At 37.9% G+C, this 12728-nt stretch overlaps 1 protein-coding gene across 3 annotated transcripts in view; it reads right to left on the reverse strand.

The window, feature by feature from the left end:
* Window positions 1–12728, reverse strand: part of ctnna1 (catenin (cadherin-associated protein), alpha 1) — a 119013-nt gene that overhangs the window by 23847 nt on the left and 82438 nt on the right. For all 3 annotated transcript variants that reach the window (XM_072263675.1, XM_072263676.1, XM_072263677.1), the window contains exons 8-10: window positions 4332–4412; window positions 554–706; window positions 7–99 (exon numbers count right to left, since the gene is read on the reverse strand). In XM_072263675.1, coding sequence (XP_072119776.1) covers window positions 7–99; window positions 554–706; window positions 4332–4412 — 327 coding nt within the window. The remainder of the gene's footprint in view (window positions 1–6; window positions 100–553; window positions 707–4331; window positions 4413–12728) is intronic.

Genomic DNA, 12728 nt, shown 5'->3' on the forward strand with positions numbered 1-12728 from the left:
CCAAACCTGTGGGCAAAGGCCTTCAAGCTGAGTAGCTGCCATCCGAACTAGTTTCACACCTTCTTCATTGTTGGAAATAGAGCATGCAAGGTTGGCAACCTACAATTAAAAAATATTAACAGTATTTCATGGCTTCAGAAACAAGCAACAAGTCCCAGTCCTTATTAACTCTCTACTAAGATAAGGCAAATCTTAACTGAGAAATCAAGATTTGGTGAACAGAATCTAGAACCTGGCCCAGCAAAAGTAATAAACAACGGCTTCTGGAAATGTAAAATTAAAACAGCAATGTTGAAAATACTTGTCAGTTCCGACACATAGAAAAGGAAATAGGTGCTTACGGTCACTGAGCTTCAATAAAGTAATATGATCCAGTTCTGATATTTCATTGATAAGGAAACATAGTCATGTAACTCTGTTTAAAAGGGGCAACATTTCTTGCCTCCCTCAACCCACCAGACAGGTGTTATTTGCATGGAATAATGGAACACCAAAATATTAGCAATCAGAATGTTGTTATGCTTGATTAAGCAATGATGAAAACTGCACTTACCTCAACTAGTTTGCTGGCATGGTCACGGAATACTTGAGCATATTCTTTCACTTCTTTCTCATTGCCATTCTTGGCTGCTTCAATCAAAACTAGAAGAGGTACGTTGGTCTCCAAGAAAGAGTCTGATACATGATCCATGACAGCTTTCCTGAGCTGTTAAAGATAATTGAAATCAAACAATGCAAATACGGCAGCAGTGCTTGCCTTTTAGTAAGCATGCATTACATTCAAGTTTAATTAACTAAAGATATATCAGGTTTGTGCAGTTAAATCCTTATATTTATAAGCAGGTTGGATATTGCATTTATACCTTCCAGCCGTCAACATCAAACTATGTCGATAAAGAGTTACTTGTTTAATTTTGTTTCTTCCTTGCAAAGAACTATAAAAAATGCATTAGAAAATACAATGTGTGCCAGAATGGCTTTCCAGTATCAGCTTCCTCTGCTCCCAATGTTTTACTGCTTGAGCTTTTTCGAGCAGTGTTAAAAAGATGCTCTCTATGATCATAGACGATCAGCAAAATTTCCTCATCAGTTTTGGCCAGAAATTTAATCCAGTTAAGATGGCCTTTATTCCTGTCACAGAGCATCCATTATGTATCCTAAATGAGTAAGAATTCAATGACTTCCTGCCACAATTCAGCGGAAAACAAAAAGCAAACTCACTATACTCATAGACCTTCCGCAGTACACATCAGCAACAATCAAGGAAAATAATCACTGTAGTGACATGGAAGACTAAGCAAACACATCTGATTCTTTTTCCCCACTAAAATCAACAAGTTTACTTGGCTTTATAGCAGTTACCTCCAATTTTTAAAATAGTAATTGTACACTATGTGGTTGATTCTGAATACAAGCCAAATGTGCTCAATGTGGATCTATATGGAATTGTTTTATACGGTAACGTCATTTAAACTGGAAGTTGCAGTGTACAGCTCAAAATATCGTATAACAGATATAGTCAGGGAACTGGGAGAATATAAGAAATAAAGTTAATATATTAGATGGATATTATAAACAGTATAAAAAGATCTCAGGATTTATTTGTAGAAATAACAGTTCAAAAAAATGCCAATATCAATGATAAGTTCTTAAATTACATGCATACTAATTCCTTGGGACTTGACAAAAAGATAAAGGACCAACGTCAAGGGACAAATAAATCAAAAGTCATGTCCAGAAAGGAACGTGTAACAAAATTGAGAGTTAGAAGCTATACAAAAATGAACAAAAGGTAATAGCAAAAAAAAATGGCACACAACAGTATCTTTTATAAGTACTCGATAGATAAGATAGAAGTAGGAAAGTAGGAAAGTTGTTTCCATTGGTAGGTGAGACTAGAACCAGGTGACATTGCCTCAAGATTCAGGGGAGAAGATTTAGGACAGAGATGAGGAAAAACTGTTTTTCCCAGAGAGTGGCGAATCTGTGGAATTCTCTGCCCAGGGAAACAGTTGAGGCTTCTTCACTAAATATATTTAAGAAACAGTTAGATAGTTTTTTTTATATAGTAAGGGAATTAAGGGTTATGGAGGAAAGGCAGGTAAATGGAGCTGAATTTACGGACAGATCAGCCATGATCTTATTGAATGGTGGAGCAGGCTCGATGGGCCAGATGGCCTACTCCTGCTCCTATTTCTTATGTTCTTATGACAGAAGTCAAAGCACAGTCAAGGATGTAAAATCACATAATGGAAGATTTAACAATGAGGAAATAATAAAAGAATGCTTAATCAGCATTTCTGGCAAGTTTTAAATGATATCTTAAGTGGATTAGCAGGGTTCCCCCAAGAGGTACACATACAACGTTATGAAAATTAGACTACAAAGCGACCTAAATGTATGATTCTATCAGTAGGATATCCCGGACTGTTGCTTAATTTGCCCAAGTGAAATTAGTTTACTGGGCTTTTCAGGGACAAATGACTTGGGAACAACTTGGCTGTATCCAGCTTCATGCTAGCTAAGAACTTTGTTTTATTAAAACTCACTTTAACATGCTGGTTTTGATACTACTGAATATTTTGCTAGATTCCCACAGAAGACCCAAGTCAACCACACAGCTGAGGGATTAAACTTTTATTGAGGGCATAAAGAACATTTTAAAAAATAACAAGGCATTTTTACTAATTCTCAGACTGTGTCATTCTTTTTCCAATATTGGTGAGCAGCAAGTTCTAGCAAAAGATTAAAATGAGGTTCTTCGAAACAAACAAAATGCTCTTTTAACTTAACAATTTAATCTTTGTAAGATCTGAGGTTCCGCCACTACTTATTTAATAGGCAGGCAAAATTTTCAATTCAATTAACAAGATATTGAATTGACAAGTAATGAAAGCATAATTACTCTATAATTGAGCTTAAATTCAGAATCATGTAATAGAAATTATTAAAGGAACATCCATAAGGGGCATCACTTAGTGTCTGCAATTACATATTGATATAGTCTTTTTTTCGTTTACTATTAATTGAAGTATTGTTTTTTGTATTAAATAACAATTTAGAAACGTTTTGGTTTTTCAAGAAAATATCACCATCACTCCAGATTTCGAAAAATAATGGCAAGAAAAGCAAGTTGACAAATAGTTTGGGGTGCTATGGTTAACACGATGCTATAATAGATCAGAACTTCAGAGCTTGGAGTTCAATTCTGATATCACCTGCATGTCCTCCCTTTGGAATCTGGGTGCTCCAGTTTCCTCCCATAGTCCAAAGACGTACTGGTTAGTAAGTTAATTAGTCAATGTAAATTGTCCTGTGATTAAACTAGGGTTAAATTGGGGGTTGCCCTGCAGTGTGGTTCAAAGGCCTAAGGGCCTATTCTGCGATCTATCCCAATAAATAAACATATTGAATTTCATATTCAGAGGCAGTTCCCAGGTTAAGAACACCCAACTTACAGACATTCCTACATATGAATTAGCTCTCATATTATTAAATTCAAATGTTTGGAATATAGACATATATTCAGTCTAAGTCTTGTGCTTTTGATACTATTCACTGCAATACTTTATAAGTATATTTACCATATTGAGTGATTGTTTTTCTGTATTCTGACTTATGGACAAAATTGATTTATGGATGTTCATTACCTGGGGACAGCCTGTATTTTTAAGACCTTAAATTAAAAACTAAAATACATAAGCAAGGCATTTAAACTGACGTAACTATTTTCTATTTTGGATATTCACTAAATTACAAATCTTAAGTGTATTCAAATACAGAAACTTTGGAAGTCTTTAACATTTTAAATACAGCTTTTAAATAAATTTTCAACTGCCAACTTTTGGTTTTGGCCCCAAGAAAGAAAGCTTCAACAGTTTTACTTGATATCTGTACAAAAATGAACTATGATCTATCTGAGATATTTTTTAAAATGTTTCAGTGCATTACCATTCTAGTCGACACAAAATAATTTGGACCCTGCCTTGGTCACAAGTCCTCTATTTGTATTGGATAATGAGGGTGCTCAAATTCAGGAGTTGACCAGAATAAAATTGTCCTTAAGGGGATAGAAACTTGCCCATGGGTACTTAGACACATAGCTCATTTACAATGTCCACAATAGAGTTCAATAACTACAGAATCCATAGGTTATCTGTTTAACATTGATTAATCATGCTACTGCAAACTAATTTAATGAAACTTCAGCTAGATTCACTTTGTGTGCAATGAGCTTACTTTTAAGGCTTTATTTGAAAAAAAAACTATGTTATACATATTTGAATGCTAGGAAAGTCCTTTTTAATGGCTACTTCCCAAATTTACCATACCTGTCTACGCAAGTCCCTTGTCTTTTTGGTCATTTTGTCAATTGCAGCATTGAGTGCATCACCCCTTTCTTTTCGACCAGCCTGAAATGAAAATGAAGTTTAATGCAGCAAATTCATAGGAAAAAGTACTTGCTTGTAAAAAAGCATTTGCAACTATAAATAACACAAGCAGTAACTGATCAGTACTTTTATACTTGTAAACATCTTGAAAAAAGATAATCCAGAATTGGTTTCTTAAGCTGCTAATAAATAATGAATGCAGTTAAAATAGTACATTTTGAACATTAAAAAATTAGATAAAACTCTGCAAATAATCTTTTTTCAAATGACATAAATTTCCACGGAAAGCCTTTAACTTCATCCTCCACACTTGCACCCTTGCAATAAATTAAGTTTTAATAACAACTGAACATGCCCTTAAATAATCAGAGTATTCAGCCATTCAGAAAAAAAACCTCTATAATCTCATTAGTGTGGTTATGATGTACTAAGCAAAAGATCAGCCACCCTCTTCCTGGCACTTTCATCTGACAGTATCCAAACCTTTACAGTTATAATTAACAAATATACTGAACAACATTTTTTTTTCTTCTATGCACCTTAGCATTACTTACTGCTTTATACGCATGTATTAATCAATATGCCTATTGAACTTATGCAATTACTCTGAGGTTATCCAGCTGAGGAAAGCACTTGCTTGCCTGTTTGGAAATCTGCTCACATTTTCATTGTAACCCATTCCCATACAGAGAAGGTAAAAACTAGCCTCAGTTTCATTAAAAATATATCTGTACAAACAGAACACAAATTGCACCACAGATCATCTAATATTAATGCACCACTTGAGGAAATTGCATTGGTACTCATTAACTCAACCGAAAAATGTAATCAAGTTTAAAATTTAGAATTGAGAAATGCAGTTTTTTTTAAAAATCTCACTAGTTTTGAGCATTGTTTGACAATTTAATCAGCATAAACTATATAAAATTATAATCAACAGTAAAAGCTTCAATAAAATTCCAAATATGCCAAAGCAAAGTTGTGCCAGAAAGATTTTACAGTCCAATCAGTTTCGGTGGGGGGGGGAGGAAGAGAGAGAGAAGCCTTTAAACCAAAGGTCATGTTCCAAATCAAAATATTCTTGCAAAAGTATTACAATGTCAAAAAAAATTCATTAATTAGTCTGTATAATACAGAATTTAAACACCAGCTTTCCCCCCCCTAAATTTTGAACTGTTTTTTGACATAAACTGTATTATTATATTCAAGCAAAGATAGGACAAGGACATGACAACACGAAACAAGATGCTGGGATTTCATACTCCCAACAATTCCAAAAGCGCATTAATAGTGTCTTGATTGACATTGTGCCTAAATTGAAACTGAAAAAAAACATCTGAAAACTTTACTATACAACTATGTGTACTTACAGATAACACTAATAAAAAAAACTGACGACCCCTTAGCCCGGACTGGCTGTTAATAAGATTACAGTATTTTTTTAAATCTCACTGCAATTTTCTGCAGGAATTCCATTTTCTTTAATTTACTTTATTTGTCCAAAAAATGTACACATTAATTCCTGACTTGAATGTACTCACAGAATGGGCTTACAAAGCCTGCTTGGGTAAAGGATTTTAGATTTCCCGACCCTGTGAATGTGGAAATCATGAGTTGCTGACAGTTCTAGACACTGCAGCCAGGCTGGGTAAACATCAATCCTTCATCCGTTTCAGCAACATTTTTGCACATTTCACTGAAATCACATCTCATTCTTTTATTCATGAGAACACAGGCAATTCTCGCCTTATTCCAGGAATCAATCCATCAGAAATGAAAAAAATGAACACAAGATTAAGATAATAAAACCCAATGAAGTTAAGTGTCCTTTTCTCTCCAATTTACTTAGTCCAGAATTGTGCGATGTGCTTAAAAATGCACCTTGTTCTGTATTAATGAATGGACACAATCAACTTTGCGTAGCAGCCTTTTAAGGTGCACCATTTAAAATTTTTTAAATACTTCATTAGTTGTAACCTATCTAGTACAATACAATTTCACTGAAGGAAAACAAGCACATTTACAACAGAAATTCGCTGAGGTAGATGGTGTATTATTGTAGCAGTTTATGTGTTTAATAGAAATTTGGAATAGAATTCCTGTCAACAGTTTCCAAGTTATAAATATGCTACAGGGAAAAGAATTCTCCAAACGTAACAAGGGAAAATCTTGTACAAGCTTTCTTAGGCATTCTTGTGCTCCTCCTAGTGGCAGCAGCATTGGAATATATAGACTTTGTCTTTTAAGACAGGAATACAGAGGATGCGGGTTAATTGGAACACATTGGGACCAACACATTTTGACCCAATTAAGCAGCTGCCCCTATTAGTCAAAATTTCATGGAAACAGTTAAGGTTTAAAAAAGACAAACTGACAAATTATGTATTTAAATGAAATAAAGAACAAATTAGAACTCTACCAATAGACCTACAATACTATAAAACTGAATCAGTTCCTAATAGTTACCAACAGAGGAATTCAACCAGTGCATGTGATGAACAAAATCAATACAGAAATCTAGTGCAGGTAATAAAATGCCTGCATATAAGATATCAACGATTGCATCCTTCAAATCTTCATTTTCATTGAAACATTCAAGATAATTGTCAATATCTTTAAATTCCTCATAGTTCCTAACTTATGGAAGTGGTGAAATCATTTCATTTTCACTCCTGGCTGTTTCTGGCATTTCTACGCCTGAATGCTTGAAACCGCAGTGAGCAAAACAGCTCAGAATTATCTTACTAGTCATTTCTCACCAACTATCAATGATAAAAATTACTACTCTTTGAAAACAAACACATACAACCAAGCTATTTAAAAACTGTTCGCTCTAAGAACGGTGTAACATCTAACGACCTGAATTAAGCGGCACTGTCCCAAATAAACAAAAGGAAACCTGGCTATTTTCTCAATTAGTTTTTGATCTTTAAGAGTTGCTCCAAATAAGCGGCTGTCCTGAACTGGAATCTACTGTACTTAAAAATCAGTGGCTTGAGAAAAGCTTGAAGGAGTTAAAAGGAGGGGGAAATAGTTGTTTTAAGTCATAAATAAACATTCATAATCAAGCAAAAAACTTCTAAAAATAACTCCATGTTTATTATTCCATGTACCTTTCCACATGAAATAATGAGGGTTATTAGAATTTATGATTTTGCATGTGCTGAGGGTGGCATGTTGAATTTTATTCATGAAACTCAGCCAATGTGATACTTCACAGGACAAAAAGTTTGGCTAACTACTAAAAACATGACTCACAAAAGTTGCTCATTGTGAACTGCATCCACTGGGAACGACATAAAGGATACTCATGTATATTCAAAGTAGGGCTTCAATGAGCTAGTTACACAAAACGTGAAAATGTTGTGAATGAAGTTCAGCATAATAGTATTCATCTTCTTAAGCAGTCCCTTGGGTTCAAGAGCAACTTGTTTCTATTCTAAGTCTGTGGATTTTGATGTAGATGCTGAGGCCAATGTGGGTCTGTGATTCCGCAATTACAGCAAGAGATTTTTGTTTGGGCAGGCAGCTGGGTAGTTTGGGAGGTGGCATGCCACTTCTTATCTTTATCAGGCCTTCTGCGTGCTCTCTTCTACTCCGAATTAATGGATTTGTTCTCAATGACATTCCAAATACAGATTTCAAGCAACTATTGGGCAAGTATTCACCAAAAATCAATGGGGATGTTATATTTTCCAGGAAAGTTTTGAGAGCATTGTTGAGTTTTTTTTTCTATGTCTTGCTATGATGAACACAATGCAATATATTATGTCTGATTTGGAAGGTTAGTGTTGGGGAGACTCACCTGATGTTAGGTCACTCATCCTGCCAATTCATTTGGGAAAATTTTGCAGAAATAGTGGTCCCTGCTAAAGATACAGGACCACCTGTTTTAGACAGTCCACCTATTAGAAGCATAAAAGAGACCAGGACTAATGACCTGCAGACATTGTGCTTAGTCCTGTATTACAGGCCTTATTCTTCACTTTCCTTTCAATGACCAAGGCTGTGGCTTTTCTACCCCATTTTATTTTACCGTGCCCATGGTCTGCTCTTTATACTGCTTCGCACTGTTGTAACTATATGTTATAGTTATGTGGTTTTTGTCAGTTTCAGTCTTGGTCTGTCTTGTGTTTCTGTGATATCATACTGGAGGAACATTGTATCATTTCTTAATGCATGCATTTCTAAATGACAATAAACGAGGACTGAGTGTCATAATCTAATCTAATCTAATATACCTCAGATGGATAGCTATTGTGAACTATTACCATCAAAGTCTGCCTTCATAAACTATCAGACCTTGCAGTCTGCATCTTCCAAGATTTCATCATGGCCCTTCCCTCATTGTGTAGTTACACAGCAAGGACCTTTGGTAGATAACCTTTGCTCTGGAGGAGTGCAAGGTGCAAATTATAAATGATAGCTTGGATTTTGTCATCTGAACAACTACGTTTGCAAGTGCTGTCTGCATACTGCAGCTCAATAATTACAGTTGTTTGTAGAGGCGGGAGGCAATGTGGGTTGAACAGTACTCATTGTCCAGCACAAGCAAATTGAATTCAAATAGCAGAAGGAACACTGCACATCAAACTATCCATAACCCTGTCGCCTAACTCTATATCACATGTCACCTCAAAACCCACCAAATTGGAATGGAAGCAAGTAATCCTCCCTCTCTAGAGACAGCCTTCTTAGTAAAGTACAGCAATGCAGTAAGAAAGAGACAGAAGCGAGCTGGGGTAGTGATGCAGCCTTTCTTGATATCCATCTGCACTGATTGGGTCTCCTAAAATCATGGCTTACATGCCATTTTGAGGGAGAAGCAAAATGGAGACTAATTTTCATAAACAGCCAAATTTGAGAAGGATGCTCCACAATCATTTTTAATTTGCAAGTTTACACTATTCATCCAATTATTCAACCCCATTGTGATAATGCTGTACCCTGCATCTCTCTAGGGAGAATTGAGGGTGTAAATTGTATCGATTGTATTTCTAGATGGATAGAATTCACATTGCAATTTGACATGCAATCTTCGTCTATTGGGAAAGAAATGGTGGATGACTAACGATGAATTTATGTGCTGCAGATAGAACAGAAACTCTTCCAGAGTTACAACAATCGCATCTTCCTTCTTTCTTGAAGATGGCTACAATTACATTGTCTGAGGATGATTACCACATTCCTAGATATAGTAAAGACGACAAAGAATTCATGGCTGAAATTTTTATAAAGTTTTAGAACTTCAGCAGCAATACTGTCTGTTCCTTATTGTGCATGCGCCGACCATGCATGCAGCCTGTTACAGCCGTTCCGACTAGTTTTCTTACTTTTTTCTTCTTACTTTGTTAACTTACGTTATTTGTTGTATTTTTTTTCCCACGGTAACATGTTAAAGCTGCGCCCTCTCTAACATGCTGGTGGAGAGTGTTTTATTTGGGTTTTTAGCGCTGGAAATAGTTACATTCTGATTCGACTCATTAGCGGGGCAGCAGTATGGTCACATTGTTTATTCCAGGGACCAGCTGATTGCCCTTATGCCGGCTGGTTTAGCGAACAGAGTGGCGGACACCCCTGCTGAAATCTGGAGGAAAACACACAGAGGATGCAGAGGGGGATCACAAAGGCGAGGAAAGAGGACCGGATCGAGACAACAGAGACTTATGGAGAAGAGGAGTTCAGTGGGTAATAAAATGGACGAGTTGACGGCGCTAGCCAGGAGTCAGAGAACATTTCAGGAGTGCAGAGTTATGTGTTTTACTGAAACGGGGCTGCATGACATACCCGACCAAAACTTTTCCATGGAGGGCTTCCAGACCATTCGGCACTGAGAGCGGTAAGCGTAAAGGAGTTGCGGGGCTTGCTGTTCTGGTTAACAACGGATGGTGCAAGCCTGGTCATATTATGACCGAGGAACGTGTTTGTAGACTGGATATTGAACCTTTTGCTGTTGGACTCAGGCCATATTCCACCGAGATACAACACTGGGTGTCACGGGAGGTTGTTCCTGCCTGTGGCCATTGAACTTTGCAGCTCCTCCCGTGGAGGGTCAGACACGGTGAGCCAATAGGCTGGTCCTGGACTTATTTCCATCTGGCATAGTTTGCATATTGTTGTTTGATCATTTATGGTTTCTGTATTGTTGTATGCATGCTCTATTCTTGGTTGGTGCAGCTGTAACGAAACTCAATTTCCCTCGGGATCAATAAAGTATATCTATCTATCCTTAGGTGTTTTGCTCTTCACTGGCCAATAATCCTTTTCAAATTCATGTCAATTAAGGATGGAGAATAAGTTGCACTAGATAGTTTGCTGTGGAATAGATTCAAGATTGCTCAGATCAAGTAAAGAACCACTGCTCAGGATTTGTTCAAAGTGCTTCGTTGAGCAGACATTAATCACCTCTGATTTTGGTAAGGTATTCCCCATTCACAGTTCTTAGCACATTGGGCCTTAGATGTCAGACTGTAGTTGGTCTTGAAGAATCCACATGTGTCTTGTTAAACAGCAAGCTTCTACCCAAAGAACATCTTGTATTTCCAACTCACTAGTTGTTTAATACTATCAAACCAGTACTGATACTACTACTACGTCGACTCAGGCCCAGGGGGCTGGCATCGGGCATGATGACGGACTCCCCACTTCTCCCTCTCCCTCAGAGTGTTCAATTTATCTACATTAGCCACGCCACTGTCTTCTAGGAGCGTGTTGACCATAGTCTTGGGAGGGCACCCAAGGTTCATCCTCCCGTGCTTGGTCTCCCATATGATGACTAGGCTGGCAGGTAGCTCAGGTGGCATAGACGGTGCCCCGCTAGTTGCAGTCTTCTCGCCTCGATTTTAGTGGAGAGCATTGGTAGGTTGTTATAGAGCTCAATGTTCATCATGTGCTGTTGTCAACTCACATTAAGAGCCATCGGGAGCATTCGTGTATAGCAACCATCTAGAGACTTTTGCATCGACTTGGAGAGTGTCCACGTCTCGCATCCGTACGGGAGAATGGACTCTATGACTACTATGAAGATCCTCTTTTTAAGCCTTCTGGACAGGTTCAACTTCCAGATTTCCTTCATGTCGTTCATAGCCCTCCACACCAGCGCCTTCCGTATCTTTATGTCCTTCTCTGAACTCATCATTCTTGACCCGAGGTACTTGTAGTCAAAGACTTTCTTAATGGTATCATTCTCTACAGTCTTGAGAGTACCTTCATCGTGGTTAAACGCCATGTACTCTGTCTCTTTAGCATTTAGGTGAAGTCCAACTTTATTGCATTCTATTTCCACTTTTGTCAGTAGCTGCTGTGCTTCCTCCATCTGGTCAGAGAGCAGGACTATGTCATCTCTGCTATGTCTGCAAAATCGAGATTGGTGAGTGTAACTGGTCTGACCCTTTTGGTTCGCCCCGGTTTTATGGTAAAACCAAGCTTGTCATGATCTTTGGTAGCTTGACGCAGAGCGTAATCAAGGACGATTATAAAGATGTAGGGTGCCAGAGTGTCTCCTTGCAGCACACCAGCTAGGAGCTCGAACACTGCTGCTTCTCCGTCTGGTGATACAACTTTCGCCACGGTTTTGGTATAGCTGGACTCTATTGCTCTCAGTAGATGGTCTGGCACTTCGTAAGCTTTCAGGGTCTTCAGCATTTTACCTCGGTGAATGGAGTCAAAAGCTTTGCAAAAATCGATGTAGGTAAGCATGGCTGGTAGGTTGTTCTTCTTGACTTCCTCGATGACCCTATGGAGAGCAAGTATTTGCATTACTGTTGTGCGCTTCTGTCGAAAACCATTCTGATTGAATCTTAGCTTAGGGTCAATGGCGGTGCGAATCCTTTTCAAGATCATCTGATTGTATAACTTTGCTAAGATGCAGGTCAAGCTGATACCGTGGTAGTTATCTGTCTTTGTAAGGGATCCAGACTTGGGGACTGGGATAATGTTTGAGAGTGACCACTGTTCTGGTTTGTCGCCTTTCATCAGTGCCGTATTACATATGTCCAGCAAGATGTCATCCAGGTCGCAGTTCTTCAGGACATCTGGTGGTATCCCATCTGGTCCAGCGCTCCTGCCCTGTTTGAGTGCATATTTGGCCTTCTTCAGTTGCTCAATGGTGAATGGGTCGTCATCGATATCGACTTGGATTAGTATCGTGGGTATGTCCTGTTCTTCTTCCGTGATCTTTGGAGAGCTTCCCAGCAGGTTCTTAAAGTGGGTAAACCATGTCAGGACACAGTCCTCTGGTGTTTTACCACTTACTTGACCTAATGGGGACTTCTTCCATCTACTGATCTTATTGACTATGCGCCACGCTTCTCCATGCTGCATGTCTTCATGAGCAGC

Source organism: Mobula birostris, chromosome 7 (genome assembly GCF_030028105.1).
Source record: "Mobula birostris isolate sMobBir1 chromosome 7, sMobBir1.hap1, whole genome shotgun sequence".
In the NCBI taxonomy this organism is placed as follows: Eukaryota; Metazoa; Chordata; class Chondrichthyes; order Myliobatiformes; family Myliobatidae; genus Mobula; species Mobula birostris.